Genomic DNA, 15,054 nt, shown 5'->3' with positions numbered 1-15,054 from the left:
GTTGTTTCAATTAACCATACCACAAAATGCCTTTCTAGCACAAAGCTGAAAATGGACATTATTGACATCCTCCTGCTTAAAATCCATTCGCCTCAGACAAAGAAGAAATTCCACGGCTCCACAATTATGCCCCTGTTCATTCCACAAATTTGTCACATTCATGTGCCACCAAGGAAATGCAGGCATGTAGTGAAGTCACAGACGGTTAAATTGCAAGAAACGTAAAAATCATACGACAAATGAAAACAAACTCTAGTTGTAAGGGAAGATGAGAGTCAGTGTCCATATGCAGGAGAAAAACCAGGATGATAATGTTGTAAAGATTAACATTCCGTGTGAAAGATATGCTCCATTCAAGAAATTATTTTTTGAGCTGTAGTAATGGACAATCTGCCACAAATGCAGGCTGGGTTAGTGATTCTGAATTCATATGTCAGTGTTGTTTTTCTCCCCCCCTCAAGGCTCAGAGCTACCATTAACACTACCACCTTTCACAGTTCTGGCAGAGGGGCCATTTGTTGACTGTCAGTCAATTCAATGTGGTGCTGATTAGCTCCCTGTGAGAAAATAACTGAGTCTTGTGAGGCAGCGCAAGGTTCCATCAGTGCACCAGTGTTTTGACAGGAAAAACGTGTGTTCACATCATGATGTGGACAGGATAGAAGTATATTAAATTCATGTTCAAGCAGTCTCTGTGTAAACATTGTCAGATAGATGGGATCGCATTAGGTTGTTTTATTTTACATTTAGCCACTTGTATGTGAAAATCTAATTGACATTGGCATAGCAAATTCCTGTCCTGTTTTAATGCAGACTTGAGAACACTGAACAGAATTTCTATATCGTATGTCAAGTTTGTTCACATATTAAAATGTGTGGTTAAATCAGACCGGAGAGGAGTGAAGTGATATTTACCTTTGACCCAAGCTCCACTTCTGGATGATTTGCAATGAGACTATAGCTACAATCATGTCCCCCACAAAATGACTTTGCTCATTCTTTGACTTCTTATCTCAGTGCTATCATCGGGTCAGGATTGACATATTTCAGATACTTTTGTGTAAAGCCATCCATCCACCATCTTTACTGCTTATGCTGATCCTCTGTTGTGTGACTGTCTGGACAGGGCCAGGGCCAGCATAGAGAGTGATCTATGTCTGCATGTGAGGAAGCTGGAGTAACCGGAGAAAGCTCAGGTAGACCCGGTTTAAAAGGCTCAATCTAGGATTCAAACAGGGGTCCTTATGTGGATCAACAAGGAGATAAGCGTGTGTATATTTTAGCTAACTTATTAAGAATTAGTTATTAAATATTGCTTTGGCCTTATTATTAAAACAACTGTGCTGATAAAGCTGTTAAGATCATGAAGATATTCTTAATGATAGTTATGCATTAGGATTAGATGGGAATGTCAGCAAATAAAGTGGGTCATCTACAAAAGGTAGACGGCAGAGAGGATGGCGGACTCATAAAACTATGACGATGAAGTCATTAAATGAATAGGAGATTATGGAGGTAGAAAGGAATCCTCTACACAAACTCATATTGTGGATTAACATATTATCTCGCAGTGGCAGGCTAATTCTTGTATAATATCTCTGTCATCGCCCTGGGTTTTTGCAGACATTACAAGAAGCTTTTGTGAGGTTTTCAATATAATTAAAGTATAATTCATCCGATCTTTAAATAGGGGACAATTATGTAATTTGATTTATTTAAGCTCCTCATAAACCCTTTGAGATATCTTCAAATCACACAGCTTTCTTGAAGGTGATAGCTGGATGGCTCTGAAACAAGCCAACAAGCCAATTTGAGAACATAGTTAGGGTAAAGTATAGGGAGCTGGATGAGTGGAAGGTTTAGCAAGAGCATCTGCAGAGAAAAGAAAATCACTTTATGGTTCAGTGTGTAAACAATCTATTGGCAGATCTGATGTTTTCATCAGAGTGTCATCATCCAAATTGTCAGAATAGTTTTTTTCTGTACCTTAGAAGGAGCTACCCTCTCGTGTCCAAACATTTTTTACAGCAAAACATAGGCAGCTTCTATTGTCAAACCGAGTTGTACATTGAACTTTAACTCATTTTGCAGTCCAGTGAAGGGTTCAAACCAGGATAATTGCTTATTATAATCCTGACCTCCAAAGACACAGACAATTGCATTTGGAACACAACTGTGTGACAGTCTCTCAAAAAATATTTGTTTATCACTGAGTAATTGACTGAAGACATCATATCTCACGAAGCCCAAATAAACTCGCGGGATCCTCAGGTCAAACTTATGAAACCACATTTAATTTGACTAGATCCACATTTTTATTTGGATCTGCACAAAATTGCACACACTCATAAATATCGGTTTATTTAATGTCTCCTTTTTTAAACAAGATTCATGAAATATTCTCAGTGAAATCAATAAAAATGTTGCTATATTTCTATGCATCATGCAATGTAACAGAAAGTGTAAATGTACTCAAAAACCAGTTGTTTAATAATCTTTCATTATTATCCTCCAATTTAACACACATTTTGACATTATATGTCTTTTGTGACTTCAAAGATATCCACCCTAAAGCCATACTATAAATAAACATTGACTACAAATAAGACAGACAACTTCACCAAAAAGGTTGTGTTTGTGTCTTGACTGCCTGGTTATCTTGTCTTCTGCTTTTAGTTGTTTGTCTACTAGTTAGCAAGATTACAAACAACTCTCTACTAATTCCCAAGAAACGTGGAGGAAGGATATTGTATGCATCAAGGAAGAAACCATAATATTTTTGTGTAGATCCATCTTATTTTTCAAATCTAATTTGAGACATCCTAAACCCACAAAGCATTTGTATATGTAGCTATAAAAAAGAAAATAACAAGCTGTAACTTGATGATATGTTAAACAAGCACTTTATGGTTTTCACTCATTTCTCATTTTGACTTTGAACAGAGCAGAATGAAATCACTTGAGAAAATGATTCAAGTGGTTATCAGGCAAAGCCGTTGCAAAAAACGATTGATACATTTTGCTATTCTTATCATGTAATTTGTTTGCATGCATGATGTGTCAGGCATCTCGACTGCGATGGTGCTGTCATTAAGATTGGTTTATGGATCACTGGTCACTGGTGTATGGCTTTTTAAATTGAAAAATATCCCTGCTTCCAGAAGCAAGGATATTTTTGATCCAGGAATCAATGAGTCAGAGTCATATTCAATTGTTGTTATTGAGTGTTGATTCCAGATATCACCTCTCATATCTGGCTGGTTTATTACAGTGGGCCCTCAACAGTTGGCATTGTCCTTTGATGTACAAGAACAAAATCCTGTGTTATTTAATAGAAAAGTTAGGCAGTGTTTTGATGAAAAATATTAGGATTTTGTATCTGTTGCATTTGATTTTACATCTTAATATTTTTGTATTTAATTATATTATCTATTTATCTGATTTGTTTTATCTACAGCATCAGTTCCCTCTCTTCCTCTATAGATTTACAACATGGACACATGATGATTTGATAAAGTTACATTTCTGTCAATGATGTCACAATCTTAGTTTGCTGCAGTGCAATACCATTTTGAGCAGCTGTGCTTCAGTGGAGGTTAAAAAAAACGTTATGCCAGTTTAATGGTGTCTAGCACAATTTTTAGTACCACTATGAATCTCATTTAGATCTAATATTGTACGGCACCTGAATAAGGACAGTTATAGGGACGGCTTTTAGTTTAAACCCTGCGATGGTGAGACACTTTGCTGGAATCATCAACCTTTAGTGAAACAACTGTTGCAAGTGGACATGCACAGCAGTCACATTAATATGTTACAGTGCATTCATCCTGTGAGGGCTGTAATTGTATTCTCTACAGGACCAAGACGATCTATTATCTTTTCACGCAGTGCAATTTTCAGTTGGTAGATTTTGGTGTCCAGAGTACATGGACTCATTAATACATTCTTAGTTTGGAAATAAAGAAAAGCTCCTAGATGATTATTTTTCATTAGCCTTGAAATGGGTGGGGATATTGTGTTTCCAGGAAACAGTGCTACCCCTGTAATCTCATTGTTTCAGAAAACACGTGAGGATCCATTGCCCAAGCATCTTGGGAAGTTTGTGATTATTAAAAGCACTCAAAGAATTACCTTTGGTCACTTATGAATCAAATTAATGTCCACTAAAAGGAATTAACAAGCAATAATAACTTGGAAAATTGCTCTACACAGAGGACGATTTTTAAGTATACATGGTGCTTCTGCAAATGTTTGCCTGAAATATCTGAACACAGAAAACACTTGAAGCATAAATCATCTTTGAATTTTAAAATGGTATTGCTGTATATGTATGAAGATAGTATGCAAATCTTAGATTTTGCTGGCAAACTTTGATCATTGGGGGTAAATGTGATATTTGTCAGCAGTATAGAGACACTTTTGATGCCTCAATACTGCCAGTTGGTGTTATTTATCTATATATATTTTTTGATATTAAACTAAAACTCCATTACAGCTTATTTTACAACAAGCTTTAGTCAAATGTCTGATCTGTGTCACAAACACAAGGACTGTGGGCCTTGTCGAATGTCTGTCTGCTATGAAAACGCACATGAATTTAAAATACACTGATCATAATGAAGTTCGTCTTCTTTATGCCAAAGACTGTGAATTGGTGCCGGGTGTGTTTATTCCAGGACAAATGTCTCCATCAAGTGGTGAATTTGTGACTCTTCTCCATCTCGAGCAGACAACAGCGACCACCTGTGTCCTGTCAACCAACCTTCAGGTCACTGGAGCCTCCTATTGGTCAATCCAAGCAGTCGGGAGCGGGAACTCGTTTATGATTGGCTCCCTGAAATCCCGGCAGCTAGCATGTTTTCTTCTGAGCAAATGCTCGTTAGCTTTAGCTCTGTGAAACTACTCTGATTCAGACAATCAACAGGTTGGTGTTAGAGTTTATATACTGTTGTTTATTATATTGCAGAAGCTAGCTTGACTTGGGGTAGCATACCTCCACACTATTCCTATTCGTTTCAAACTCATCGTGCTGAGCAACGTACTAACCAGCTCAGCTTTGATTTAAAGCCTGTGCTAATTAGCAGTAAGTTAGCGGGGTTACTTTCGTTCCACCAAGGTTAGCGTTAGCCGGGGACCGCTGCCCTCTCGCTGGAGGGTCAGATGTCTTTGAGCTGAAGCGGCTCTCGCACATTAGCCGCGGTGTTCGCTGTTGCGCTCGGCTCGGCTGGGAGTCCTGTTTAAATGTGGCGGTTTGCATCGCTTGTGAAGTGACGACGTGGGAGGCGCAGCACGGAGTCAGCTGAAGGTAGGTGATGTTGCTAGGCAACAAACAATAATCGCAAATAGAAGAATGGTTGACCAAAGCTCAGGGTCTTTCCCCCTCGACACAGTCATATGAGATGTGTGTGTGTGTGTGTGTGTGTGTGTGTGTGTGTGTTCTTAACACCAGCAGGGAGGATAAACCTCAGGCTGCTACGTTAGCCTGCCATTTGTGCACTCATGTTACCATGGTTACAACGCCCACACGATATAACGCTACGTGTATTTAGACAGCGCGGAGTGTTGTCGGTAGCTGATGTGGACATGTCCGGTTCTGTGCGTGTTAATCGCTGAAGCGATGAGTCGCTGACATGTTTTCTCAAACCCAGGAGCGACAGACGTCTTGTGAGGTATCATCATCCAGTAAACGAGGCTACGTGTAGCTTAGCATGTACAGAAACGCTCCTGTTAGCATGACAGCTGTGTTTCCCGTCAGTAATTAGATACTCAAACCTTTGCACCTCTCTCCCCTTTACCTGCAGCTGATCTATGGTGTGTATGGGTTGAAATGACCTTGCAAAGAGCTGTATTTCTGGTACTCATTTATATCTTACATATAGCAAACCGGAGTGCTCCCTGCACAGCTTTATAGGCTTCTAATCCGCTTTGCACGTCTTATTTTTAGGGATGGGACAGCCACCCGCGGTGATCCTCCAGCACCAGATGAGTGGCAGGTAGTGGAGGTGCCAAAGCAGTGTGGTGCTGCTGTGCACAATGAAGAAGATATTCAGCTTCACCAAGAAAAAGAAACACCCGTCTGGTACCCCTGACAGCGGTAGTGTGCTTTCCCTTGGCTATGAACTGAAAGAGAAGGACCTCGGGAAGGTTCACAAGGCTGCCTGGACGGGGGATGTGGCAAAGTTGAAGCAGCTTGCGAAAAAGAATGATATCAATCAACTTGACAAGGAGAACAGGTAAGTGGGATTAAAGCATTTGTTTTCACATCCTTCAAAGTTGGTCTCCGATGAATAGTTCATTCAAATTGATTAATACAGGAAGCTGTCTGTCAAATTTCCCCCACACATGAACACAGCAATACTAACGTGTCGCTTTATTTTTCAGCACTTTTGAAATATTACTAATGATAAAGTTTAAAAGTAGTCTGAGACCCTTGTGTAATTGTTAAATTTACCGTGCAGTGTGGAGTGTTTCACAAAGTATGGCTGTGTTGTACTGTAAAAAAATGTAACCGTTAAAAGCAAACAGCCAGGTGTTTTTGAGAGTAAAATGTAAATGACACCCATGTGTTTCTTTTCTACTAACGTTTCAGGGTAGGCTTAAGTTACTTCACTGTCAATCAAGTGTTCTGAAGAGCATGATGCAATTTATTGAAAAGCTTGTCATAAGGAAAAGATGATAGTTGCTCAACTTGTCAGAATCTGTGAGGTGTTCAATACCTATAAAACTATACATAATCAACTAATATGCAATTTAAACCATACATGTTCTATAAAGTGCTTGTTGTAACTTCATATTACTATAGTATACCAGTAACTATCACTCAAGCGATCTCTGGATTATGGCTCAAATAATGGACTTGTTATATGTCTCTTCAGGCAGAAGTGTCTGTCATATGACTTTAATATAATGCCACAATGATCAACATGATCAAAAATGAAGTATTTTGATATATTCTGTAGTACGTCAAACTCTGCAGTGAAGAAATAGAACGTTAAAAAGGAAAGATCGTCCTTGTCAGTATAGAGCTTTAGTTAGAACATGAATACCTCTTATGAATATAATAAACTCTGCTTTGATATTACAGAACTGCACTACATATTGCCTGTGCCAGTGGACATGTGGAGGTCGTACAATTCCTTCTCGAGAGCAAAGCCAAGCTTAACCTATGTGACAATCAAAATAGATCTGCCTTAATGAAGGTAATCCTGGATGATGACACTTGAAGACTGACTCTTAATTTAATGAAAAATATCTTTCTACATTGTGTTAAGCAGTATTTGCCTTACTCTGCATTTGTGTTGATTCTCGACCGTATCAGGCAGTGCAGGGCCAGCATGAGCGATGTGTGAGCATGCTGCTGGAGAATCATGCCGAGCCTAACCTGGTGGACATCAATGGCAATACAGCCCTACATTTAGCCGCAAACATCCCATCCATCTCCATCGCCATCCTGCTGCTGCAGCATGAGGCTAACATCAATGCCCCAAACAAGGTGATTCTGTCTTTCTATCCACCACAGTACTATTTGTCAGCCATAAGCCATATGTTAGGACAGACACAGTTAATGTCATGGTATCAGATAAACTGTATTTGAATTGTGAGTAGATGTCAGCAGGCTATTGTAAAAGTCTTGTAAATGAAGGATATTCAGAAAAACAATCATATTGTTTTGGTCATGTAGGTATGGATTCATTCATTCATTCCACACAGGATGAGGTATTGCTGTTCTGATGACACATCTCCATTTCATGAGGTTGTTGACTGTAATCCATTTTTTAGGAGGGATTTACCCCCTTGACTGTGGCTGTCCGTGAGGACCATATTGAGATGGCTGAGTTTCTCCTCAATGAGAGTGCTGATGTGAATTTACTGGACCAAGACCAAAGGTAACAGTTATAAACATCTAATAATTTTAATGTTGCTGAATACATTTTTGCCAGCAGTGACGGCAAGGCTGGTATTGTTTTCGGCGTGTGTCTGTCTGACTGTCTTCGGCTACCTTTGGGGACAAATTTCAGACTAAACACCAGCTAGTTGGGGACAAAAGCTGTGTCCCCTGGTCCATTTGGGCTAAGTGCTAATTTTATGTTGGTGGATATGAGTGAAGTGAAGACTGTCTCATTTGTTGGCCGTTGAAGTGGAGAGGAAACAGTATACTACCTGTGTGTTTGTGAGAACTGTGGCAGATGTTTTCAGGTGTTTGTCTGAATTGAAATCAAAATGAAAGCAGAGTTTGAAGAAAGCTCTGGTCTGACCCAGCATCCCTCATGTAACAATGTTGCCATGACTACTGAATACTCATGGGTCAGAGTGTCAACAAAAGATGGTCTCTAATTCATAGTTGTATATATTGCTGTCATTGATTTTAATCTGCAGGTCCCCATTAATGATAGCTGCTGGCAATGGACAAATCGGTATGTTGCGGCTACTCTTGCGGTTCAACGCAGATACAACACTCAAGGATACCAAAGGATGGTCAGCTGACGACTACGCAGGAATGAATGGGCATCATCCGTAAGCTGTTCTTTTCTTTGCGCTTGCTTTCCTGGAGTGGCATTTCTTTTGTAATTTATGCTTTAGTGGTGTGTGAGTGGAAAATTAAACTGACACAAAAAAAAACAACCAAATCCCACCAGTTGCTCTTTTCTTCTTTTGAGCTTTATTTTATTCATTAGGAATCATTTTTTACAGGTTAATTAATCACTTTTTTCTCTCAGATTACTGTATATACTGTATAATCACATTTTCACACCCCAAAGCAGCACATGGAGGCATGTGACACATATGAAGTTGTCAGTGTCTTGCCTATCTTGCAGTTGTTCTCACCTGATCATTGAGCATGGCACCCAGAGGAGCGATGGCCCCTCCCTGTCACATCAAGGTCTGGGCAAAAAGAAGAAGAAAAAGGCATTGGGCAGTCCTTTCCAAGATCTGGAAGCAGGCTTCTCTCTGGGAGGACCAGCCACTGACAAAGATGGTAGGAATGCAAGTTGTTGTGATGGAAAAGTAAATGCCAGTGGTGTGAGGATATTATTGTGTCTCTTCATTATTGACTCTGACTATTTCATTCATTCCTCATGCATTACCTCTTGACTGGATCTAGGGAATGGAGCAAATGAAGCAGGGGGAGGTATTACTTGGCTTAGATGAGCTTAGGACAGTGGTTCTCGACCTTTCTGAGTTGCAACCCACCAGTATAGTCAGCGGAAATTAACCCATTGCGTTTGGATTTTTTTCTTGATTTTTTTCCCCGTCAGTCACTGTTGTCAGCCACAATATAATTCTTAACCTAGAGCAAATATTATCACTGGTACTGATAATTTAATGTAAAAACAAGTTTCAGATCAAAATATGTGCTTTGTGTCTCATACTTTTTCTGCTTTTTAAAATTGAGATGCTCTCAAGATGTCACAGTTTAAAAGTTTTAATACTAATATACGCCATTTTTTAAATTGATTTCAATTCCTCTTTTTTGTTGCAGGTTTTGAAGACAATTCTCAGTCTGAGTCCCTAAGTCGGTGAGCACAGTCTTGTTCTTCTGATCTGCAACTTGTAATTAAATTTGATTTCCCAGCTCAAACCATTCTTGCTCCCTCCTAAGGGTTTCAAAAAGTGCCTCTGATGAATGGCCTTCATCTGAAGATGATGATGAATTGGTTTTAAACAAGAAGGTTCGTGCTACCCACCCTTTCCTAGTATTTATTTTGTCTTCAAATTTAGTTTTGACCATCATTTGTGCTGTCTTTCAGAAACCACAGAAAGTAAACCTAAGCAGAATGATTGCATCTAAAAAGGGAGAAGGTACTGAGAATCCTCCAACATTAACTTCTTTTGTTTGTGTCAGCAGAGTAGTTTTAATAGTAATCTTCTGTCCCTGCCTACCCTGTAGCTTCTGCACTGCTTGACAGATCCTTGAGCGGTACAGAATCTGATCCAGACAGCGAGAGTAGAGTCCAGAGAATCCCACCCCTCCAAAAAAATGTACCATCCAGCAACTCTCTGCAGAAACCTGTAGATCCCACTCCCATTTCCTTCCTTACAAAAGCACCCCAGATGACTTCCATCCCTCATCCTAGCTACAGAGAGGTAAAATATTTCTGTTAAAGCTTTGCTTGTTGCATTTCTGTGACATCTTTCTCTCCTTTTGTCTTGAATGCCCAAAATAAGCAGACAGGGTAGCTGAGCAGGGGAAAAGCAAAGACTCAGAGCAACCGTCAAGCAGTAAAGCAACATCAGACTCTCGTGAGGGCAGCCCTGAAGCAGAGGACTCTGAGGAGGAAGTTGGAGAAGAAGAAGAGGAGGAGGAGGAAGAAGATGATGACGACGATGATGATGATGATGATGAAGAAGAGGAGGAGGAGGAAGAGGATGACGAGGAAGAAGAAGAAGATGATGAGGAAAGTGATGAGGAAGATGGGGAAGAGGATGAAGAAGAGAATGAAAATGAGGAGGAGGATGACGACAACTGTGTGGCTGCTGTCCAGGCCAACACTTCTGAATATGAAGACATTCTGAAACCCTCCGTTGCTGCTGCCCTTAACATTACTGACAGTGCTGATAGTCAGAAGATACCTGCTACTGACATTTCTTACAGCGATGGAACTACTCCTGATAATGTAGATGCCTCAGAGAAAGATGCCAAAACAGATATTCAGAATACCGGCCTTGTCTGCCCAGTTGGATCTCCAAGTTTTGCAATGCTAAAGACATTAAATGTAGAGGACGACTGTGTCGTATCAGCCATTAGGGTCGAATCTAAGTTCTCTGATGAGGATGACAGCCTTGGGAAGGAATGCATTTGGTCATCAGGACAAAACAAAACTTTACACCTGGGTTCAACAGGGGGTCCTATGTCATCCAGGCCTGGCACAGAGACGCTTTCACATTGCAAGATTAAGGAGGAAGAGTTTGAGAGAGAACTGGAAAAGGATGATGTTGATGATGACGACTCCTGGAGCAACAAACAAAACAGTGGTGAGACAGTTTGGAAGAACAGTGACAATGACGAAGATAATCAAACAGTGGGATTTGGTTGCAACACTGTACTTGCTAATCAAAAAAACATATTATCTGAGGTTTGTGCAGAAAATACACACAGTGCTTCTGATGCTGAAGATGGTACTGGATTAAGTGAAGTGCTCAAAGAGGACAAACGCAGGTCGTCCTGGGGGTCTTCATTAGAGGACAGCGATGCTGATCTCTCACAAGAAGATGAGGTTAAGAACGAGATGCTTGATCAGAAAAGTGATTTTCGAGGATTAGATTTACAACAAGAAGGACTGAATGAGAAAAGTAAATTAACTAAATCCAATGAAGACCATGTGGATACCTCATGGGATTCTTCATCACCAATGGTGCCATCTTCAAAATGTGTCTCGCCAAAGCAAATGGTAGAGAAACCGAAATCCTCTACAGGAGTCCATCCGTCTAAAAGCAGGCCAGGTAAAGCATCACCAGATTTATCAGAGTGGAATTCTTCTTCTGAAAATGATGAAAATGATTATGGATCCTGCACTAAAGGTAAAGTGGTTTGTGGTAAAGTTTCTAAAACAAATGTAACACCGAACAAGACTGGAGAGCAGCACAATTCTGATGGCTCTTGGCAAGGAAATACAGGAAGTCATAAGAAAGAGACAAATGATGCTCCCCCTGCAGAATCACCAGTACCTGATAATGACAATGTTGATTCAATTCTACAAAACAAGAGAAAATTAGACTTGGAAAAAAAGAAAAGCGACGACAGTAGTTGGGATGATGAAGATGAAAGTGATGAGTCAGAAAAGCAGAAGACAGAGGATGAAGTTGCAGACAGTGGCGACTTATTGAAGATGAATCTTTCTACCCCTGCCGGTGTGAGGTCACCTAAATCAAGGCCTTCAAGTACAATGGACAAGAAGTTAGAGGAAGAGACTGAAGTAGGTAATGGACATAAAAACAATGAAGTTGTTGTGGGAAAGGATCAGTCTACAGAGAATAACAGGCCACAGGAAGAAAAGCTGGTAACTGTTATAAAAAGTGATCCCCCCAGGGATGAGGAGTCAAGTGAGGACTCTGACAGCTTGGACCAGCGGTTGCAGTATGATTTTGCCAGCGCCACAGTCAAAGTGTCTGACGTGGGAGATGATTCTGATAACGTGCTTGATGGAGGCGAGAAGTCAGATGATGAACACGCGGCCAGATTAACTGCATATGTTCAGTTACAGGATAAAAGTGCCATTGTTCCAGAGACAAGAGTCTCATCACACAACATTGATGGAGAGCAACATTATGAGGTCACTCATGATCAAGGGCATGATGGGAAGACATTTTTTGATCAAGTGTTACCTCAGACTGACATTGACGATGTTGATTTAGACTCGCCTGATGAAGGAGAGAGAATAGGCATGGGACACTTCAAAAACATTGAGGACTGTGTCTCTCAGGTAAAACAGGAACACTGTGCAACAGGTAGATGTTAGTACTAGTAGCAGTTTCTCTAGTGTAATGTGGTTGCTAAAAGAGGACTGCAAAATCATTCTAGATGTGTCAATGCCATTTTCTTTCAGATGGTTATTCTTAGTTTGCTCAGCACTTAGTTTGTTCATCAGAGATGCTTTGTGGTTTTTAAACCATCAATGTTTGTAACACAGAAAGAAGATTCCACCGATAATGAGGACGATGACAATGAGGACGATGATAATGACGATAAAGAGCAGGTGGGAGAGGATGAGGAGGATGAGGACGAAGGAGACATGTCAGATGAAAATGATCAGCCTGCTGAGAGTGAAGAGTCTCTTGGTGCCGCTTCAACTGTTCCAGAGACAGAAAAGGATAAGAAAAGAGGTCAGTGGCAAATCATTTATCATCACAGAAATGTTGGTCCATCAAAATTTACAATACCATGACATAGATGTACACGATTTATAATATTTTACTTGATTTACAAATCCAGCACAATCCTACCCACCCTCTCAGCTATTTTGGCTACTAATATAATAACAACACTGATTTCAGATCCATAATATGCTGTTTTCATTTTGCAAAATTACATAATTGAATCGTATGAGAACAATATCTGCTATTAGTGCCTGAGCAGTATAGTTATGAATGGAATCAAACATAATCTGAAAACGACTCACTCCTCATTCCTTTGACTTATTCTATCATCGACCAAAAAATAATGTGAGTAAACAAAGCAAACGGCTCAATCCAAACAGGCAGGTTTACAATCAGCACTGCACTAGTTTGATTGAATGGCAATTAAAAAATGCTGATGAGGATGTTTTTGCTCCGTGGGCAAATAAAACTATATGATTAATAACATCTATCAAGAAATACAAGTTAATAACAATTTGGTCATATTGGTCACAAAATTAGGAAAATCAATCATAAAAGTGACATCAAATAATTATTTTTGACTTTAGTTGATTTCATTGTAGACCCAGGATATTAAGTCAAATCGAACCTTGAGAGACTCAAAGAGAGTTCTCATCCTGCATCATTTCTGCCTGTCAGAATAAAATGTAATATTTTACACTACTTTTCAATAGTTTCAGCTTAATTAATTTACATTTGTTGAATAGACTTCCTTTCTGAGCTGGGTCTACAGAAGGGAGAAGAAGAGCAAGATTCTTGGGACTCTGAGGTACAGTTAGGACATGTTTCTAATCACCATGTAGGATTAAATGTTTGTTATACATGTGTTGTTATTAAGACTGATTTTCTCCTTCAAGTCCCATTCTGAAGACACTAATATGCCACATGAGGAGAAACAAAGCTCATTCCTCAGGCCTACTGAGCCTACTCAGCATCAAGAAGTGACGTCCACTGCTGATGAAGCAAATAAAGAGAGTAGGTGCACTTTATTTCTTTATTTTTGTTTTTTAAAGCAATCAAATCATTCCAGGCACCATTTCATGCTACAGAAACAATGACCTTATTTAATTTAAAAAATCTGCATTAATACATGTATTAATATTGTCAGTAGTTAATTGTTAATGCTTTCTGTTTACAGCAAATATGTCAAATTTGCAATGCATAATAAAAACACCCCTGCAAACAATATGTTACATTTCTTTTGTAGATTTGTTTTATATTCCCTCATTTTTAAGAGGAGAAGGAGGAAGTAAGATGGTCGCTCTAGTTCCTCGGAGGAGTGTAGACAGGCCGAGAGGCAGCCAGGGTAAATGAATGTCTTGACTCAAAGGTCTGAAGAACCGCATGTTAACCATACCAGAGGCCTGACTATCACTTCATGATCATTATGAGACAATGCATGCAGCATACACCACTCCATTCCTCCTGCTACCTCTGAAACCCATTCTCCCAAATGTGGGACTTAGAGGGCCACAGGTTCGACTTCACCTTTTTTGGGTTCCTTTATGTTTTGGCTTAAATAATATTTAGTGGCTACAGGTGTTGTCAGAATTCCTGGCTGATGCTGAACTTGTGTCCCTATAAAACCAGAACAGGGGAATCTGAATGCTCCTCTGCTGTCTAACCATGTTGTCATGCTGATTAACCCATGAGCACATTTGCATGGGAATGCTTTGTTTTCACAACATTCTGGCAAACTCAACCAACTTCATCACATCGATCTTTTGTTTCTCCCTGAAGGAGATGATGGTGTTGAATGTGTCGTCTCAAACATAACATGTCTTTTCTCTTCTGTAGCTGGAAACGATGCTAATGAAAAAGAACATGATACTAAAGAGGACATCACCCAAAAAGAAGTACGTTCAGCAACTAAATAGTATAAAAGGAAATTGTGACCTGTTAAAATAAAGTTGCAATATTTTTCCTGTCTACCAGACTGGGAAGCCAAAATGGGAACCACTTAGTGTTCTGAGCAAACTTGAAGGCGATAATGACAGAAAGACAGGTAAAAAAAAATATAATCATGGTGTCTATTATTCCAAATGGTAAAGTTACTTGAAGAATCACTTTATTTCTCTTTTAAAGACTTGATGGAAGAGCTTGGTCTGGGTGACGTTGATGATCTTGAAGGTAAAATAAGATATTTATTCTTATTCAATGAATAGACATTTGAAACCAGCAATGTGGGTTTCAAGC

At 39.6% G+C, this 15,054-nt stretch overlaps 1 protein-coding gene across 27 annotated transcripts in view; it reads left to right on the top strand.

The window, feature by feature from the left end:
* The first annotated feature begins 4,385 nt into the window (after positions 1–4,385).
* Positions 4,386–15,054, top strand: part of ankrd26 (ankyrin repeat domain containing 26) — a 28,213-nt gene continuing 17,544 nt past the window's right edge. For 3 of the 27 annotated variants that reach the window (XM_069528228.1, XM_069528232.1, XM_069528238.1), the window contains exons 1-19: positions 4,561–5,308; positions 5,948–6,236; positions 7,088–7,202; positions 7,322–7,495; positions 7,783–7,889; positions 8,380–8,517; positions 8,820–8,980; positions 9,107–9,133; positions 9,485–9,521; positions 9,605–9,674; positions 9,753–9,804; positions 10,171–12,425; positions 12,633–12,825; positions 13,566–13,627; positions 13,716–13,833; positions 14,066–14,164; positions 14,656–14,714; positions 14,794–14,863; positions 14,944–14,988. In XM_069528228.1, the coding sequence (XP_069384329.1) occupies positions 6,037–6,236; positions 7,088–7,202; positions 7,322–7,495; positions 7,783–7,889; positions 8,380–8,517; positions 8,820–8,980; positions 9,107–9,133; positions 9,485–9,521; positions 9,605–9,674; positions 9,753–9,804; positions 10,171–12,425; positions 12,633–12,825; positions 13,566–13,627; positions 13,716–13,833; positions 14,066–14,164; positions 14,656–14,714; positions 14,794–14,863; positions 14,944–14,988 (3,982 nt within the window). In that variant the 5' untranslated portion in view covers positions 4,561–5,308; positions 5,948–6,036. The other 24 variants (XR_011243418.1, XM_069528227.1, XR_011243419.1 and 21 more) reach the window with 19 other exon arrangements.

This window comes from Paralichthys olivaceus, chromosome 7 (assembly GCF_024713975.1).
Source record: "Paralichthys olivaceus isolate ysfri-2021 chromosome 7, ASM2471397v2, whole genome shotgun sequence".
Taxonomy (NCBI): domain Eukaryota; kingdom Metazoa; phylum Chordata; class Actinopteri; order Pleuronectiformes; family Paralichthyidae; genus Paralichthys; species Paralichthys olivaceus.
Note: the sequence above shows the minus strand (reverse complement) of the source record. Positions and strands in the feature narration are given on the sequence as shown.